Source organism: Talpa occidentalis, unplaced genomic scaffold (assembly GCF_014898055.3).
Source record: "Talpa occidentalis isolate TD23 unplaced genomic scaffold, MPIMG_talOcc4v2.1 talOcc4.10, whole genome shotgun sequence".
In the NCBI taxonomy this organism is placed as follows: domain Eukaryota; kingdom Metazoa; phylum Chordata; class Mammalia; order Eulipotyphla; family Talpidae; genus Talpa; species Talpa occidentalis.
Genome location: NW_023600993.1, coordinates 24,657,180 through 24,676,951, shown reverse-complemented (window position 1 = coordinate 24,676,951; position 19,772 = coordinate 24,657,180). Strand labels below are relative to the sequence as shown.

At 39.7% G+C, this 19,772-nt stretch overlaps 1 protein-coding gene across 9 annotated transcripts in view; it reads left to right on the top strand.

Annotated features, from left to right (window-relative positions):
- The first annotated feature begins 2,577 nt into the window (after positions 1 to 2,577).
- CLASP2 (cytoplasmic linker associated protein 2) overlaps positions 2,578 to 19,772 on the top strand; it is a 149,847-nt gene continuing 132,652 nt past the window's right edge. For 8 of the 9 annotated variants that reach the window (XM_037526026.2, XM_037526085.2, XM_054693018.1 and 5 more), the window contains exons 1-2: positions 2,578 to 2,806; positions 14,315 to 14,393. In XM_037526026.2, coding sequence (XP_037381923.1) covers positions 2,612 to 2,806; positions 14,315 to 14,393 — 274 coding nt within the window. In that variant the 5' untranslated portion in view covers positions 2,578 to 2,611. Of the gene's footprint in view, positions 2,807 to 2,935; positions 3,633 to 14,314; positions 14,394 to 19,772 lie in introns of those variants that run through there. The other variant, XM_054693031.1, reaches the window with a different exon arrangement.

The window sequence follows — 19,772 nt, the reverse complement described above, 5'->3', positions numbered from 1 at the left end:
CACCTATCTTTAATCTGTTATCTGTATTTATGAACTGGTTTTTTTGGTTAGTTAGTTTTTTAGGTTCCACAAAAAAGAGTTCCTCCAGTATTTGTCTTTCTCACTGATTTTATTAGCAATATGTCCTCGAGGTTAATTATATAAGATTTTGTTGCAAATGGCAAGTTTTCCTTATTTTTTAAAGACTTCAAAGTATTCCAGCATATGTGTGTGTAATTGCTAGCCAAAGCTAATAATTTGCTGGGAACTCTTTCCCTGGTCCCAAGTAATGTGCTCAAGCTAAGTCAAGACACACAACTGCACTCACTGGTCTTGTGAAGACGCTGCAAATAACAATGACAAGAACGTTATCTCTGAGCAAAACTTCGTAGAAATACAGACTTCAAGGTCTGTGGCATTGCTAAAACTCCCAGTTCCCAGAAGACAAGGTTCTAAATAGAGTACATTTTAACAGCCCTCTTTAGTTTCCTTAATGCATAGACAAAATCAGAAAAATAAATTAACTGGACACCTATATTGCAAAATTTCTAGAATTTCTTCCTGTGAACTGTATTTCATTCCCACTTTCCTTTCCTTATTCTTAAACTCCCCCCTTTTATTAGTTAAACTATAGTAAGTGCACAGCATACTAATTTTAAAAGCACAGTTTGTTGAATTTTTACCTGTGCATATACTACTATCATCACTACTCAGAGCAAAATACAGGACACTACCATTACTACAGAAAGTTCCCTCTGAACTTTTCCTAGTCAATACCTATTCTTCCTGTTCATCATAATAACCTTTAATCTAACTTCTATCACCAAGTTTTTCTTTTATTAGAATTTCATGTAATCGCAGGATAGATCCATTTTTTTTTTGTGTCTGCTTTCTTGTGCTCAACATGGTTTTCTTGAGATTCATTCTCATTTTTGAGTGTATCAATAGTTTTTTATTGTTTTGTAGAATTCCATTGTATGGCTATACCACAGTTACCTATTTTCCAGTTAGTAGACAGTTCAGGTATTTCCAGTTTGGGCTACTATGAACAAAGTTGCTCTGAACATTGGTGTACATGTCCCGCTTAACCTTTGGGGAGGGATTATGATCTCTTGGTAAGCTATCCAATGAAGCCACACCTACTCTAGGACTCAGAATCATTACTTCTCAATCAATATTTGGTGAAGTATGGATTCAAAACAGCAGCGTGTTGATTTGCCTCTTAATATTAACATGGAAAATAAAGTCCAGTGTCAGGACAAAGTCTACTCAAAGTTTCCACTATTATCACAAATAATGGACAAATAGGTCAGGAAGTCAGTCTCTCGTATTTAAATGATCTATTTTCATCTTGTTGCCAGTTAAAAATAGACTTGTGCCCCAGATACATGTTAGTGACTAGGTTTGAAAGAATGTAGAGTTTCAAACATATTTTCCCCTGACATTTGTACCCATTTCCTTCATCTCCTTATCTTTTTCTTTCTAACAGCAATTAAGAGAAAGGCAGGTTCGGGCCTCCCTGATGGCCAAGGGGTTAAGCATAGCACTATGAAGCTATCCACAGCCTCTGCAGCAGGAGCTTGATCCCAGCCCTGCCAGGGAGATACCCACATGGTGCAGCAGACCTCTCCTGTCTTGCTCATGGACTGTACACTTAAAATCTGTCACTTTATGCCAATTAAATTAAAGATCAGGTTTTTTTTATAGATCAGTTTTTTAAAAAAGATTTATTTATGCATACAAGAACTGGGGTGTAGGCCAGAGGTACAGAGGAGGGTGAGAGGAGTCACCAGAGACAAGACTGGGGAGCAGACCAGGCAGAATGACTGAAATACACTGCTGAGGGGAGCAGCGGGTGAGTCAGGAGAGGTCTGCTGCGCCATGTGGGTAGCTCCCTGGCCGGGTATCAAACTCATGCAGCAGAGGCTGTGAACAGCTTCATAGTTTGCGTCTTAACCCCTTGCGCCACGAGGGAGGCCCCAGTTTTGCTTTTTTAAAAAGTATTACATGGGGATCGACTAGGTGGTGGCTGAAAGTAGAGTTTATTATGATTTTTTTTAAATGATTAAGTGTGTTCTAAAGGTTAAAAAAAGGGCAAGGATTCCAAATACTGGAAACCATCCCAACTATTGACTTCAAATGGAGGAAAGCGTGGAAACTCTGCATTCTACAGGGCGAGGGCAGAGAGCTGCGACAGCGGGCGGTGGCGAACCGTCGGCCCCTCGGCGGTGCCCGCCCCCCCCCAGCCCCCCCAGTGTTCACCCTCCTCCGCGCCCCCCCCCCCCCTCCCGGCTCCCGAAGTCCCACGGTGGTTTCCGCAGCAGCAGCCGCCTCCACCGCGAAACCAGACCCTGCGAGGGCGGGCGCTCGGCGGCGTCGCGCTGACGTCACGCGCGCGCTGACGTCGGCGCCGGCGCGGCCTCTGAAGCGGGCTGGGGCTCGGGGGGCGCCGAGTTTGACTAGTTTGGGGGCCGCTGGGCGCCTGGCGCCGCTCCCGCTGCCCGCCGCACCCCGCGCCCCGCGCCTCGGCCGGCCCGGGCGCGCCCCGCCCGTTCCCGCGGGCACCCGCGCTGGCGGCTGGGCGGCGCTCGGCGCAAGTTGGCCGCGGACGGGCGGGTGTGCGGGCGCGGCCATGGAGCCCCGCAGCATGGAGCACTTCAGCGCCCAGGTGCAGCAGAAGGACGTCGGCGGCCGCCTGCAGGTCGGCCAGGAGCTGCTGCTCTACCTCGGCGCCCCCGGAGCCATCCCGGACCTCGAGGAGGACCTGGGCCGCCTGGGCAAGACGGTCGACGCGCTCACCGGCTGGGTGGGCTCGAGCAACTACCGGGTAAGCCAGCGGCGGCGGCGCGGCAGGGCCGGACACGCCCTCCCCCGCCGGCCCTTTAATCCCGGACGTGCGCGTCCGGCTGGGCGAGCCCCCGGGGGCGCCGGGCTCCTCCGACCCGCCCGGGAAAGGGGAGATCCGTGGACACCCCGTCCCCACTGCCAGGACTGCCTCTCCGGACGCGATCGAGGGATTTACTTCCCACCAAGACCCAAGTCTTGCCACGATCGTGGACAGCGATTCCGTCCCACGGTGCCGGAGTTAACTTGGCACTGGAACACGATATTTAATCGCCTATTTTCTAACTATTGAAAGTGATCATTTACGTGCGTAAAGGGCTCTGAAAGACTTGGTACATGTGTACGGGCTCGTGTATGCGCTCCCCTGACCACTCCTAGGACGTGAGGATACAATTTTAAGTTGAGAAGAGATGTCAAGTTGATACCTCTTAATTTCGTGATTTTTATCCCACTTCATCTCCTGTGTCTGTTTTCTTTTCTAATTTTGGGGTCTGCAAGTTTGTGCTCTTGGACTTTAAGAGGACTTTAGAGCTTAATCGGTGCCTGATTAAGTTCCCCGTTAAATGTTATGAAAAGATAACTGGCTGCTGGCATTATTTATTTGCTTCTCATTTATTGTCAGCGGAAATGAGTTGAACGTTTTCTGTCATTTTGTTTTGCCGAAGTTGAGGACTGACTCAGATTTGAAATCGTGTCCTAGCTAATGCTGAAAAAAGAAAGAAAAGAAAAGAATCAGGTACATGAAGGAATGAGTGTTTCCGAAGAGCTGGTCGTAGGCAGTTTATAATGTAGCCACTTTGCGAGACCAGGTAAATATTCTGTAATTGACCTCCACTATACTTTTTAGCGGTTACTTTTCTTTCTAGTCTTCTGGTGGCAGTATTGCTTTAAAATGCCGGCCCAACCCAACTGTGGACTGAGTGATTCTTCTTAGTAATGTATACTTTACAACCCAGCGGATTGGCTGTATTTTGAAACCATGGTCCTCGTAGAGAAGAAACACAAACTTTACAATTATTATCCATATTTCATGGTGAAACTTACAAAAGTTTTGGAAGTGTTTGAAAATAAAGAGTTTAATTATTAACCACCTTGATGCTCTACTACTTGCTGTCTCTTATTTTTAAAAAACCTTTGGGAAAAGTTAATATTTAATAACCTGCCATTATTGTTTGGGAGATACCACAGTATCCCGGTTTTTCTTTTCTATTTCTAGGCACTACATCCACTCAGTTTTCTCTTTACACAGGATTTTTTACACAGGATTCTTTCCTATTTACACAGGATTTTTTTTCTTTAACTGGTCCTTAAGAGTTAGAATAAATCAGGAATCTTACCTAAGTTCTCATTTCTTTATACATTCATTCTCTCCATGCACCTCACTAGATATTATAATCTGTGACAATTTCAACAATCAGAAGAGAACTGCTGCCAGCCACCCACAACTTTGCACACTTCTTTGTAGCTGTGCCTATATGCTCTACCTTCTTTGTTACAATGAATAGTTTTTCTTATACCAGTCCCTCTACCTGTATATTAGTTTCCATGACCTCTTGCCTACTCTGGGACATTAATTCATCAATTGTGTTCTCTTCGAATCATTTATTCTTTCTACTGAGTGCTGTATGAAAGGTTTTCTGACGTCATTAGGGAGAGAACATTCTAATTATTTGCAATTTCGGTTTCATAAAATGGCTTACTAAACTGAGCTGTCATTTTTTTAATTCATTATACAATAAAACATGTTTAACTCTTGAAAACTGTATCATAGGTTTTTTTGAACTGGCAAATAAAATTGTAATTAAATTTCATATTATGCTGAGCAAAATAATTTTTCTTTCGATTTGGCAGTATTACAGAATTCTAGTGTCTTAATAATAGTCATTGCTTCAGTGAATATGAGTGGCTGGCTATACACTGGATATGTTCTAGATGCTGAGAGTTCAGCTGTGAGCAAAACAGGCGAGGCTTATTCAGATGCCTTTGGATATTTATTGAGGACCTACACTATGCAGGTTCTCATACTTCTGAGCAATCTTGCGGGTACCATAATGGAAAAAAAAAAATTCTTGAAATTGTGGACTTAGATTCTAGTGGAGGTAGAGGAATAAACAACTAAATCTGATAAATAACTAAAATCTGTATCGTGTTAGATGATGATAAGTGCTTTGGAGAAAAGCAGCCAAGGGAATAGATGTTGAAATTTTAAATAGTTGGTTATTGAAGACCTCTCTGAGAGGGTGATTTAAATGACATGGGAGTGTAAGTTACTTTCCGTGGAGATCCTCTTAGAAAAAGGAAGACAAATAGACATACACAGTAGATAATTTCAGGTGACAATGCTTATAAATCAACTGACGTGAAAGAATGAAAGTAAGTGAGTCTGTGTTCATGGGGTAGTCAAAGAAGTGAGGTTAAACTTTGAGTAGAGATGGAAAGAAAAATATGGGAGTGAAGAATATTTAGGCAGAGGAAACTGCCAATGCTGGGCCCTCAGTTTTGTTCAGGAACATGAAGGAGATCACCATGGCTAGAACATGAAAGAAAGTGTTAAAAAAAGGTGACACAGGTAGAATGGGGAGGCAGGTAGAAAGATCCTTATAGGATTTTATTCTAAGTCAGTGGAGGGTTTTATGAAGGGGCCACTGCTTTGTGGAGAAAATATTGTGAAGGAGCAACAGAAAAAGCAGGGAGGGAATGGTAGCTAAGGCCATTTTGATAGCAGTGACAGTGCTGAGAAGTAGATTTGAGATATGATTTGGTGGTAGAGCCAAAAGGACCACCTATTGCATTGACTGTGAAGATCGAAAGAGAGAAATTAGGGGTAATTGCCTTTCTTGAGCACCGTTGGGGTAATATTTACCAAAATGAGGTAGACTGAGAAGTATTGGGGAAATGGGAGGAACTGAGTGAAAGAAGTAAAATGTTTGGCTTTGACTATTTGAGGTTTAATATCCAAGTTGAGATGTTAAATAGACAATTGAGATCTTGAACTCTGGCAAGGTTATAACTAGAGTTAAACCTAACAGGAAGATATATATATATATATATATATATATATATATATATATATGTATACACACACAAGTGTGTGCGCATGTGCACATGCTGTGACATTTACTTTTGGTAATAACACGCCTGTGACTTAAGCAATCTCCAAATTTTAAAATATAATGGCAATAAGATTTCTCTCATAAAATGCAGTTAAATATTATAGCCTTTGTTTAAAAGGTCCTTAGTGAGTATCAGGTGATTTCTCAAGTGCTTTATCTCATTTTAATCTTTAAGATAACCTTGGAAAGTATTATTTTTTTCATTTTGTAAAAAAGGTGTGTCTTGCCTTAGGTCATAGACTTGACAAATTGGCAGAGGAGTACTTGAACCAAGGGAGATTATTTTCCTGTTTCTTTCCTTCGTGGTACTTTTATATCCTGACATTTGTCAGTTCTACTTTTTTTGTGTGTATCATCTTTCTGAAACTATTAACGATTTGTTGATTCTAAAAATAGAGAAAACAACAAATAGCACTTACAACTGTGTAGTGCTGGGCTAAGTAATGGGCTGGGATTTTCAAGTGTTTTCTCAGAATCCAAAATTTCAGCCCCTTTGCCGTTTGAAGGATGATACTTCCCAATGTGCATCATCTTGATTGTAATTCTTAAAACCCATCAATTTCTAAAAGTATATTTTTTAGTTTGCTTAAAAAAAATGTTTCAGATCGATTTATCTGAATGAATCTTGCCTATTTCTTTTACCTGCTGTATAGGAGGAACCTTTAAAATTATTATTATTTTTTTTACCGTCCACATTGTTCTTTCACATTGTCGCATTGTCATTGTATGTGCATCAGAGTTTGTCTAGGGCAATGATTCTATTTAGTGGCATCTTATAATGCCTCCTTTACAATCCGGAAATACATAGATAGATAAAATCATGAAATTTTAGAAATTCCCATAATATCCTAACTGTATAAAATAGTTACAATTTATAATGAGATAATTCTGACTTACAGAGAAAGTGCTTACTTGTGATTCTTAAATTGGAAGTAGTAATTACTATCTCATGCAATTACTTTCCTCTATTGATGGTTGACAACATTTCTGTTTAAACAGTTGAAGATTAAACATAATATTGAGTCAAAACTCTGTAGTCAAGGTGACAATTTGCATGTGAGTTTTATTGACATCAGATTACTCAAATATGTTCAACCACTGGTGATTCAGAAGCGAATAGGACGAGGGAGGAAAAAAAAGGGAATTGGGGAGCAAATTTGAATATTGCTCTAGTTTTTTGTTTTTTAGGTTTTTGCTATTTTACTGAAAGGATCCCTAGTAAAGATATAAGCTAAGTTGAGAGATGTCCAGATGAGGGCTTCCCTGGTGGCCTAGGGGTTAAGTCACAGTGCTATCACCTCTACAGCCTGAGTTCCATCCCTGGCCAGGGAGCTGACCCACATATGGTACAGCAGACCTCTCCTGTCATCCGCTGCTCCCCTCAGCAGTGCATTTCAGTAGATCCACCTTTTCTGCTCCCCACTTTGTCTCTGGTGAATCCTCTCACCCCCCTGCACCTCTAGCCTATACCCCAGTTCTTCTATGCCCCTCCCCCCCGCCAAAAAAAAAGAAAGATGTCCAGATGAAAATTCAGGACCATTATTTGTAGCTCCATGGTAAGTCTTGACATTTGCTATGTCAAATTTACTCATATTCTTTAGGAAAGTGTTGGCTGCTATTGGGTCTTTATTTGTTATTCCATGTGAATTTTAGATTCAGTTTGTCAAGTTGCAACAAAAAAATTGGGTCTTTTTATTAAAATTACATTCAATGTCATCTTTTCAGGGGAAGAGCTGATACCTTTATAATACTGACTTTTACCCATGAAAATTATTTGGATCCCACAAAACGGTGCTGGGAGGTGCAGAAATAGGTAGAGCAGGGTGTATTGGTTGGTGACAAATAGTGACTGACATTTGGTGGTAGATGGGTGATGTATAACGTTTCTGAGGTGAGAACCTATAGACCCAAAATGTTTAGAACCTAGTGTTGTAAACTAATGTTATCTCAAAACAAATTGTTGACATCTTTAATGTCTTTCATTAGTGCTTCATTATTTTTTTCAAATAGGTCTCATGCACACTTTGTTAGATTTACTTCCAGGTAATTTGTAGAGTTTGATAGTACTTAAATGCTGTTTGTCCTTTTAAAAATTGTAATTTCTGCCATATAGAAATAAAATAGAATTTTGTGTATTGATTTTTATGGCCGGTGTTGATTTTTCTGTAATTTGTGGATTTCATTAAGTTTTCTGTACGTGTAATATCAAACAATGATTTCAGTTTTGTGTCTTCTTTCCAGTACTTTAGTTGTGCTTCATTTTGATGCATTATTGCCTTGGAGCCTTAAAGATTAAATAAAAGAATGGATATCCTTGAATTTTTCCTTGGTATGTTCAAGGGTATATCTAGATGTTGCCATTAAGCATCATGGTACTTAAATTTTTTTAAAGTAAAACATCTAAGTGGGGAGTTTTGAATATTTATAACAGTGCACAAAATAACGAAACAAATCCACCCACAATTTTTATCAACATGTGGTAGATGCTGCCCCATCACTTTGTCACAAATCACAGATAGCATATTGTTTTTTTAAAGATTTATTTATTTATTTATATAAGCACTGGGTACATTCAGAAGCGCGGGAGGGTGAGAGAATTCACCAGAGCCAGAGCTGGGAACAGAACAGGCAGAGTGATGAAATACACTGCTGAGGGGAGCAGCAGGCGCAGCAGGAGAGGTCTGTGCGCCATGTGGGACCCTGGCCCGTGGCCTGGGATCTAACCGGCGCTGCACAGGCTGCAGGCAGCTTTGCAGCCCAGCGCTCAACCGCTGCACCACCAGGGGAGGCCCGATAGCATATTGTTTTATCCCTAAGTTTTTTTAGTGTCTCAAAGATAAGTGTCTTTAAAAATAATTAGCATAGGGCCTCCCCAGTGGCACAGCGGTTGAGCTCTGGGTTGCTAAGCTGCCCGCGGCCTCTGCGGCGCCGGTTCGATCCACGGCTGCTCCCCGGCCACCGGAGGAGGGTCCCACATGGCGCGCAGACCTCTCCTGCCGCCCGCTGCTCCCCTCAGCAGTGTACTTCGGTCCTTCTGCCTGCTCTGCTCCCCGCTCTGGCTCTGGTGAATTCTTTCACCCTCCCGCGCTTCTGACTGTACCCAGTGCATGCATAAATAAATGAATAAATGTTTAAAAAAAATAAAAAAATAAAAATAATTAGCATAGCCTCAACACCATTATGCATTTAAAAATAATTTCTTGATAATAAATGTCCATATTTGAAATATCCAATTTTTTAAAATGTACACATTTTAAAATTATTATTTTTTTAAAAATTTATTTATGCATACAAGAACTGGGGTACAGGCCAGAGTTGTGGGGGGGTGAGAGGATTCACCAGAGACAGAGCAGGGAACAGAACAGGCAGATAGACTGAAATACACTGCTGAGGGGAGCAGCAGGCGAGTCAGGAGAGGTCTGCCTCACCATATGAGTTAGCTCCTTGGCTGGGGATTGAACCTCATGCTGCAGTGGCTGCAGATAGCTTCATAGGTTGCCTCTTAACCCCTTGCACCATCAGGGAAACCCTTAAAATTATTTTAAGAAAAATCAGGATCCAAATAAGGTCGATTCTTTGCAATTCATCAAAAAACTAGTTTCCTATCACTGCTATAGCAAATGGCCACTCACCTAGTAGCATAAAATAACATGCATATAATCTCTTACAGTTCTGGAGGGCAGACATCTGAAATGGGTTTCAATGGGATAAAATCAGTGTTTCAGCAGGATTGTAAGCCTTCTGGAGAGTTTAGCAGACATTCTGGATACTTCCTAGTTTCTCTAACCTCCCTGGTATAAGGGCTCTTTTGATACAATGGGCCTATGATAATCTTGGGTAATTTTCCCATTTTAAGGTCATTAATTTAGCTTCATCTTTGAAGTTTTTCTGCTGTGTAAGGTAACATAGTTTCTGCGGGGGGCTAGTTTGTGAACACCTTTGGGAGACCATAATTCTTCATTAGCACGTGTAGTAAGTCTCCTTTAATTTGTCTTTCCTTCAGTCTTTTTTAAAATTCTTGAAAATTATTTGTGGTAGAGTTTCCCAGTCTGGATTTTGCTGATTTCATGTCTGTGATGTTTGTTCCCTCTATATCTCCTATAAATTCGTAGTTTGATCTAAAGCTTGATCAAATTCAACTTTTTTTTGAGTGTGTGTGTGACAGTATTACTTCATAATGCTCTTCTCTCAGGAGGCATTTAACATCAAGAAGGCAAAAAGTGTCTGGTAGTCTCTTTTTATGATGTTAGCAGCCATTAATGTTCATTGTTTAGGTCTTTTAATTGTTCAGAGTTAGAAAATGTCATTTTAATTTTGTCATTCCATCTAGCTGGGATACTTACATAAAGAGCAACTTATCCCATTTACTATTTCATTACCCGGTGGTATGGTTTATGTTGAAAGGCTGGCGTTATGAGTCTTTCTTTTTCTTTACTAATTGTCCAAACGAGGTGGTCTTCTGCCATTTCTCCTGGATTGATCAAAGAATTTTGTATTTGTTATCATTATGAACTTGTCTGTTTAAACATATCTAATATAGTTCACAACACTGCAGTTATTATCCTTAATGATAATCAAACTGTCCTACCTTCACATGACCCTAGTGATCTCGGACAGAGTCTTTTCTATCTAGTACCACAAAATGTATTCCTGCACCTAATTTCCCAAGAAGTCCTGGTTCCTTTTAATGGGAAGTGGAAACTACAGTACTCCTTATGCTTGTTTGAGCATTGTTTGTTTGTTTTTTTTTTTTAAATCATTACCTTTAGATCTTTAATTATAAAGGAAAATATTTCTTGAGTCTGTGCTGATGATTCAGGAACGCATTTTTTACTATTTTATTGTATCTTCTGACTCTTTCTCCTCCCAGGAACAAAATTTCTGAAAACATTGATGACTTTTCTTTTTCAGAGTTTTATTTTTGTCCTTAGTGTATATCCCTCTAGAGAGATACAAATAGTATTTTACAGTCACTCATAATAGTCTATTGTGGTTAGACTATTAATTGCATATATTTAGGTCTACTTATTTTGTTTTCAATGAAATTAGCAATTATTACTACAAAAAAGGTGTATTCAAAATTGTCTGGTTTCATTCTCTGTTCCTTATAACCTATTCCCAGCTATTAAAATTTTTTCTGATTATCTTTCCATGTGCTGTTATTTTTAATAAGCATATATACCTATATCTATTTGTAATTCCCACTTCTTGTTTGTCTACAAACAATATGTGTCATACATGCAACATACACATATATATGTACACACACACATATACCTATTTATGATGAGGGCCCAACAATTTTACTCCTAAGTATATAACCGAAGGAGTTCAAGTAGGATACACGCAGATACTCAGATGCGATTACAGCATTTTTCACAATAACCAAATGATAGAAAAGCTCATTTTTCCATCTGTCATTGATGAATGGATAAACAAAATGTGGCATAAGAATTCATTCAACAGAATATTACTTGACCACAAATATTAATGACTGGTACATATTACAACATGGATGAACCTTGAAAACATGTTAAGTCCAAAAAGCCATATTCATATACACACATTTACACACTTTTCTCCAACTTGCTCTTTTAATATGTCTTGGAAGTCACTGCATAGCAGAAATTAGGGTTATTCTCATTTTTCTTTTAAAGTGTCATAGTACCCTATAATGTGGATATACCATAGTTAATTGAATCTTGTCCTATACCATTGAACACTTGGATAGTTTCCTATCTCTTGGAGTGAATAATCTTTGCATATGTCTTTGCACAACTTTGCTTGTGTATCTTAGGTATAGATTCTTAAGTGAGATCTTACTAAGAATGTTAGATTTTTCTGCTGATTTGAGATACTGTTTTTTATCTATAAAATTTTATGTGTGAGACTATTTTTGGATTTTCAGTTATGTTTTTAGTAGCTTTATTAATATAATTCTCATGATACAGTTCACTCATTTGAAGTGTACAATTCATTGATTTTTAGTATAATCACAGTTCTGTACAACCGTCACCATAGTCAATTTTCATCACCTAAAAAAAAGAACTCTGTACCATTTAGCTGTTACTTGCCTATCTTATCAAATCTCCTAATCCTAAGCAACCACTAATCTGTATGGATTTGCCATGTTTTAATGTGTATCAGTCATTAATATTTGTGGCCTGATAATATTCTGTTGAATTCATACTTACACCGCATTTTTTTTATCCATCCATCAGAGATCTTTTTGTTATTGTGGAAAATGCTGTCATTTTTTGTGTCCTGTTTTAATTCTTTGGGTATATATGTAGGAGTAAGATTGTTGGGCCCTTAATGTTTCTGCTTTATTCTACTTTTTAGGTTTTCCTTCTTTCTGTGCTTCCAGATTTTTCCTCCATGTTCTCACTTTCCCCAGTGGTAGGCTGCAGTTATTGTTACTGCTAATCTGGTGTGGGGAGTGGGGAATTTTCTGTTTTCCTGGTCCAACTTTAACCTTAGGAGACCTTTGTTTCTGAGTCTGGGGGACAAAAAGTGGGGAGATCATGCCCTTCCTCAGCTGGAGATCTTTAATCTCCAAGATGGCTTCTGTTTCTACCTATGAGGTAAATATATATGTTTTTGTCTTTACTCAATATGGTGAGTTGTTTTTTTTTTTTTTTTTTTTTTTTTTTTTCAGATTTATTTTTATTTATTTATGCATACAAGAACTGGGGTGTAGGCCAGAGGTATGGGAGTGGGTGAGAGGATTCACCAGAGTGGGAAGCAGAACAGGCATATCTACTGAAATACACTGCTGAGGGGAACAGGGTGTGAGACAGGAGAGGTCTGCTGCACCATGTGGGTTAGCAACCTGGCCAGGGATGAAACTCATGCCACCAATATTTTGATAGCGCTGAGATTTTAACCCCTGCGTCACCAGGGAGGCCCCAGTATGGTGAGATTTTTGTACGCTGACGTGTGTGTAAGTGTGTGTAAAAGAGAGTTTCTTAAGGGGTATGGTATGAGCCTTTCTTGCAGACACAGCCAGCCTTCCTCTGAGACCTATACCCCTGGGAGATGCTCCTCCAGTCTCCTGCCCTGCCATCTGTCTTAATTATGAGTGTCCAGTGGAGTTTTGTGGAGAGTCTACCAGTGGGTGCACACTGTCCTTTTATGCACAGCTAATGGGAAGTTTATATTTCCATGCTAGCCCACCCTTAGCTGTTAACTAAGGAGTTAAATATCTAGTTGAATTCTTCCTACCCACTTGTATTTTGGCTTCATTTTCCTTCTGTCTGCTACCATATGAACCTGCTTTTTTGTCCCATCTTTCTTGGGGTTGTCTGTCTTTTCTGAGATTCATTTAGTTGATTATTCTACAACCTCAAGTTTTGGCTTTTTTTTTTTTTTTTAAAGATTTATTTATTTATACAAGCACTGGGTACAGTCAAAAGCACGGGAGGGTGAGAGAATTCACCAGAGCCAGAGCGGGGAGCAGAACAGGCAGACTGAGGAAGTACACTGCTGAGGGGAGCAGCGGGCGCGTGGCAGGAGAGATCTGCGTGCCATGTGGGAACCTCGCCCGCAGCCGGGGATCGGACTGGTGCTGCGGAGGCTGCAGGCAGCTTCCCAGCCCAGCACTCAACCACTGCGCCACCGGGGAGGCCCTACAACCTCAAGTTTTCTGATAGATTCAAGAGATAAGGTTTTGTAGACTCAGATCTTTTCATGTTCAAGTGGGAGTGATTTTTTTTTTTTTAAGATTATTTATGCATACAAGAGCTGGGGTACAGGCCAGAGGTGCCAGGGGTGAGAGGACCCACCAGAGACAGAGAAGGGAACAGAATAGGCAGATCTAGTGAAATACACTGCTGAGGGGAGCAGCGGACGAGACAGGCGAGGTCTGCTGCGCTATGTGGGTTGCTCCCTGGCCAGGGATCGAACTGGTGTTTCAGTGGCTGCGGACAGCTTCATAGGCTGCATCTTAACCCCTTGCGCCACCGCGGAGGCCCAGGGAGTGATGTTTTTTCTAGTTTGTTTATCCTAAACAGAAACTGGAATTCCTCTGTAATTAAAGGTACTCTTAATTTTTAACTGTTCCATTTAGGAAATTTTAATGATACAGAAAAGTAGCAAAGTATGGCGGGCCAGCTCCTGTGTGCTCATCTAATTTACCAGTCATTAACATTTTAAGTATGCTTTATCTTTGTCCTCTTGCATATTTATACATTATTATTGTTATTATTGAGCCATTTGAGACCAAAATGCACTGTCCACCCCTGAGTACTTTAATCCTCTTATTTATAATAAAAACTTATTAAATGTTACATAAGGATCTTTATATGCTAATAGTTTGTATACTAATGTTGAAGTACGAATCAAGATTTGTATTCATTAAAATTTCTTTCTATCTGTAGGTATCGTTAATGGGATTGGAAATTTTAAGTGCCTTTGTAGACAGATTGTCAACACGATTTAAGTCCTATGTAGCAATGGGTAAGTTACCTTTATTGAAAAATCGTTGTAGCGTTTTACATACTGACTTATTTTCTTACAGTTTTTGCTTAACAGAACTAATTCTCTAAATGCAAATAATGTTATTTCGTCTGATCTAAAGGTCTGTGTTTAGCATTTTCATTTACCCAGGCATAAAAGATTTTAAGCCCATTTAAGTAGTTATATACCTGAGGCAAAAATGTTACTAAACACATTGCTAATAGGTTTTTGCTTTATATTTTCAACTTTTTTACTGTATCTTTTATTTTTTGTTAATATTAAAATTTATAATACAATGTACTATACCACTTTTCACACTGTCAATGGTAAAGGGTCAACTAATTATTTAATTGCTGGTCTGTTACTGACCAGTGTTTTGTAAAATATGATAAATTATAGCAAAATGAAAAATTAATTATTCAACAAACAATTATTTTGGTCAGAATGTTTCAATAACTTTATTTTGTCAATATTCCCAATCTTTGCTATAGTTTATAGGCTGGGCTACCAGTTATACTCAAAGTTTGAGTGTATAAACAATAAGACATACAGTAAGAATAAATTATTCATTTTATAGCAATTAGGATTGCAGTGTTTTCTCTAATCTGTTCTCTAAACCTGAGTGATCTTCATGTGCCTTTTGGAGTACTTTGGAGAGTGGATTTGATCCCATTGCATAGAAACACATTTAAGGGTAACCTTAAATTGTCATGGTTTTCTTTAATGGAATAAGTTATTGCTTGATACACTTATTTTTCAATTATCTTTGTTCAGTTTTTTTCTTTGTTTGGTGTGCTGACAAATTTTGCCAATTTCTTCTGATTTTATTTTTATTTATTTATTTATATTGTGGATAGTAAAGAGAAAAAAAGAGGAAGAGAGAATCAGCCAGCCACTACAGGGAACATACTATTCAGTAGGGATTGTTGTGGTTTGAGTTAGTGCGGAGTCCTTGGGTTTGCTCTGAGAAAGGTTTCACCAGCATTATCCTTTCAGCTGCATGTGGCGAGTTTCCCGGCAAGTTTCTCCACGAGACAGAGACATTAGTTATATTTAGGAAAAGGGTCAGAAAAGTAAAGTAAAGTAAAGTACACTTTCATAGACACAAGCAGGCAGAAAGAGCTGCCCCAGAAGGGACAGGTTTGCTAAGAGAAGCCTGCCTGGTTGCAGGCGGGTGGCCTTGACAGGTCACGGGCAGGCAGGAGGCTGCTGCCCTGCAGAGGGAGAGAGTTGGTGAAAAGAGGCACCTGCATAGGGCACAGGTGGGCAGTGGGATTGCTGCCTCTTCTGGTATTTTTATAGTTTGTCTATCTTTTCAGCAGGAGCATTGTAGTGAGTTTCCTTATATTATTAATTTTAATGCATCCAGTTCCATTTCATTCTGTATATGAATATCTTCTGAAGAGATGATTTTTTTTTACTGTCTCCTGAAGATCCTATGATGTTAAAAATTGTCCTGCGCAAACATATTTTTCTTAAGACATTTTGAAGCAGTGTTTAAAATTAGGAAATTATGGGCCTCCCCGGTGGCACAGCGGTTGAGCGCTGGGCTGCGTGGCTGCCCGCGGCCTATGCAGCGCAGGTTCGATCCCCGGCCACCGGGTGAGGGTCCCACATGGCGGGCAGACCTCTCTTGCCGCCTGCTGCTCCCCTCAGCATTGTACTTCATCAGTCTGCCTGCTCTGCTCCCCGCTCTGGCTCTGGTGAATTCTCTCGCCCTCCCGCGCTTCTGACTGTACCCAGTGCTTGTATAAATAAATAAATAAATTAAATTAAATTAGGAAATTATAAAAAAAAAAGTATAAACATTCATATTTGTGGATTATCTTGAAAACTTAGCCAATCTTCAAACCTAGATCTTGAATTCCAACATAGGCAAAAACTGTGTTGTAGCTTCCTTTTCATCTGTGTCATGAGCTTTCCATTTCATGAGTCTCCCATCTCTTTTTTCTTCTCATAGCTGAGAATATTGGTTATAATGCAGCACATTTGGCCTACGGCAGTTCTTATCTGGAATTTTCGACATTTCCCTTATCTCCTTGGCTATAAGTATTTGTGTTTGTGCCTTGAAATTGCTCCCAGTATTTTAGGCATGAGAGTAATTCTAGGTATTATGTATATCACTTATTTTTCAGCTACAGTGAGGGTTAGATGGCATTTGATATACCGATTGCTCATAGTGCAGCAATAAGTATTAGGACCAGAATCCTAATTACCTCCTAGAATTGTTCTGCTTTCAGAACGTACTTCTGTTGTGCTATCCTTGGTTTCCAGTTCTCCCACAATGTATATACCTTCTCCATCTCTATAGCCTTATTTATTTATGACCTTCAGCAAGTACTTTTTCTTTACTCTAGTTAATCAGAAACTTGCTTATTCTTCTTAGATCTGTCTTAACTTGTTTATGCCTGTGCTGTGCTATTATTCCTTTTTGAAATCCTACCACCTCTTTGCCATAGCCCATCCTTTCTCTTTTAATTTTTTTTTTTAAAGATTTATTTATTTATACAAGAACCAGGGTCCAGGCCAGATGCACGGGAGGGTGAGAGGACTTACCAGAGACAGAGCAGGGAATAGAACAGTCAGACTGACGAAATACACTGCTGAGGGGAGCAGCAGGCGGGACAGGAGAGGTCTGCTATGCCATTTGGGAATCTCCCTGGCCGGCAGGGATTGAACCTGCGCTGCAGAGGCTGCGGACAGCTTCATAGTGTGGCAGTTGAGCCACCAGGGAGGCCCCCAGCCTTTCTCTTTTAAAGATTTACTTCAGATTCCAATATCTGTAGATTAACTATGTGCTACACTGAATTTTCTTTACCCCATGATTGTTATACCCTGAAATGCTAAGCAAATTACATCAAGTAGCTTTTGTTTGTGTATTTTCATATCTTTCTCACATATCTACATCTTCTTATAATTATATTTTTAAATTTTGAATCTCTTAACTGTTTCTGGTTATCCATGTGTATTTACTATTAGTCTATATTGTCTTCATTTTGAACCCTGAGTTCTCATCGTGGTCCTTAGGAAAATTTGAACTTGTTATTACTAGGAAAATTTCATTACAACATTGCTACCACTTTTTGAATGCTGGCATTTTACCTATTTGCTGGGCTTATACTCTTTATATATATGTGAAAGGTTATTCTCATATTATTTCTGATGGCATGACATCTCTGCAAGATAGCTGATTTATCTGTATGCTCTTCTATTTTATTTTCTTTTTTAAAGATGTTTGATCTGAAGAGAAACAAGAGCATTTATCTATGTACTTTTTTTTTTTAAATAGTTTTTTTTTTTTTATAGAGGCATGTTTTTATTTATTTATTTATTATATTTGTTTGTTTGTTTTGTTTATACATGCACTGGGCACAGTCAGAAGCGCGGGAGGGTGAGGGAACTCACCAGAGCCAGAGCGGGGAGCAGAGCAGGCAGAAGGACCGAAGTACACTGCTGAGGGGAGCAGCGGGTGGCAGGAGAGGTCTGCGCACCATGTGGGATCCTCCTCCGGTGGCCGGGGAGCAGCCGGGGATCGAACCGGTGCCACAGAGGCCGCGGGCAGCCTCGCAACCCAGCGCTCAACCGCTGCGCCACCGGGGAGGCCCATTATCTATGTACTTTTAAAGAGATACACTAGTAGACTATGAATCCCAGCAGGGTTAGCTTTCTTGTTTTACTTAGATTTTGGCTAAGCCCCATTAGGAGCCTTTCTGAAAAAGGAAGGAATTTCATTAAACTATATGCTGAAAGTTTGTTGTTTTTTCCTTAATAATGTAACCATAGACATATGTAACTTGATATAAGTGATATTGTGTTTTCTTTTGGTGCAGATAGACTATTAACCGTCATTTTAGACTTTTAAAAAATCTTTTCATATTTGAAGAGATATTTTAGAAAAATTGAGATTCATGTTCAGTTTTAGAGAAGTTTCAAAAATAGTATGAGCTTTTTTTTAGTAATGTAATGTATAATGTAAATAGTATTACTATGGTTCTGTAATAAAAATATTTAGGGCCTCCCCAGTGGCACAGCGGTTGAGCACTGGGTTGCGAAGCTGCCCGAAGCCTCCGCGGCGCCGGTTCGATTCCCGGCTGCTCCCCGGCCACCGGAGGAGGGTCCCACATGGCGCGCAGACCTCTCCTGCCGCCCGCTGCTCCCCTCAGCAGTGTACTGCGGTCCTTCTCTCTGCTCTGCTCCCCGCTCTGGCTCTGGTGAATTCTCTCACCCTCCCGCGCTTCTGACTGTACCCAGTGCTTGTATAAATAAATAAATAAATCTTTAAAAAAAAAAAAAAAAAAATTTAGATTTTCTTTTGTGACCACATGCATTGTGAAAAATAAAATTTTTAAATAAAAAATACACAGTTCAGGGCCTCCCCTGGTGGTGCAGCGGTTGAGTGCTGGCCTGCAAAGCTGCCCACAGCCTCTGCAGTGCTGGTTTGATCCCCAGCCGCTGGCGAGAGTCCTTCATGGTGCGACAGACCTCTCCTGTCGCGTCCGCTGCGCCCCTCAGCAGTGTATTTCGTCGGTCTGTCTCTTTGGTTCCCCGCTCTGGCTCTGCTCTGGTGAATTCTCTCACCCTCCCACGCTTCTGACTGTACCCAGTGCTTGTATAAATAAATAACTAAATCTTAAAAAAAAAATACAGTTACACATATAACACTGATCACCAACCCTGGCTTTATGATTACTGAATTCAGTGAAGGATTTCATATTTTACAAATCCTAAACAGTGGTTTTAATCCAATTATTATAGAAAGAATATGTTCTAGATTATAGAATTATAATTATATTCTATATTATAGAATAATAATTATGTTCTATATTATTATAGATAAAATAATAGAAAGAATATAATATAGAAGAATATAATAATAGAAAGAATATTATAGAAAGATATATATACTATGGAAAGAATATTAGAATACCTGGTCATTAGTTTTGCATTTTGTACAGTAATTTGCATCTTGTACAATTCTAGGAAAATAAGGTATGAACAGCTATGCTTCAGACTTTGCCTATGCTTCACTGCCCAAATTCTAGTCTGTGATAGATTTATTTTGTTTGTTTAATAAAGTTTTTATTGAGAACATATAGATTAAAAAGCTCTGTTTTGATTCTCAATAATTACCTATTAAATGTTTATTGTGGTCAGTGGTAATTCAGTGGTCATTATACAGATCTTTAGGAAAGAGTGCTGACTCTTCTGAATGTTTACTGTGGCATTCAGTGCTTTTTACCAGTTATACTCCGTCCCCTTACTAGCCACATGAAATACAGACCTGTATCCTGTTTTATTTTACAGTTCAGAAAACATTGTAGTTCAGAGAAGCTTACTGTCTCTCATCATGAATAACTGATAGAGCTGGGAATAAAATCT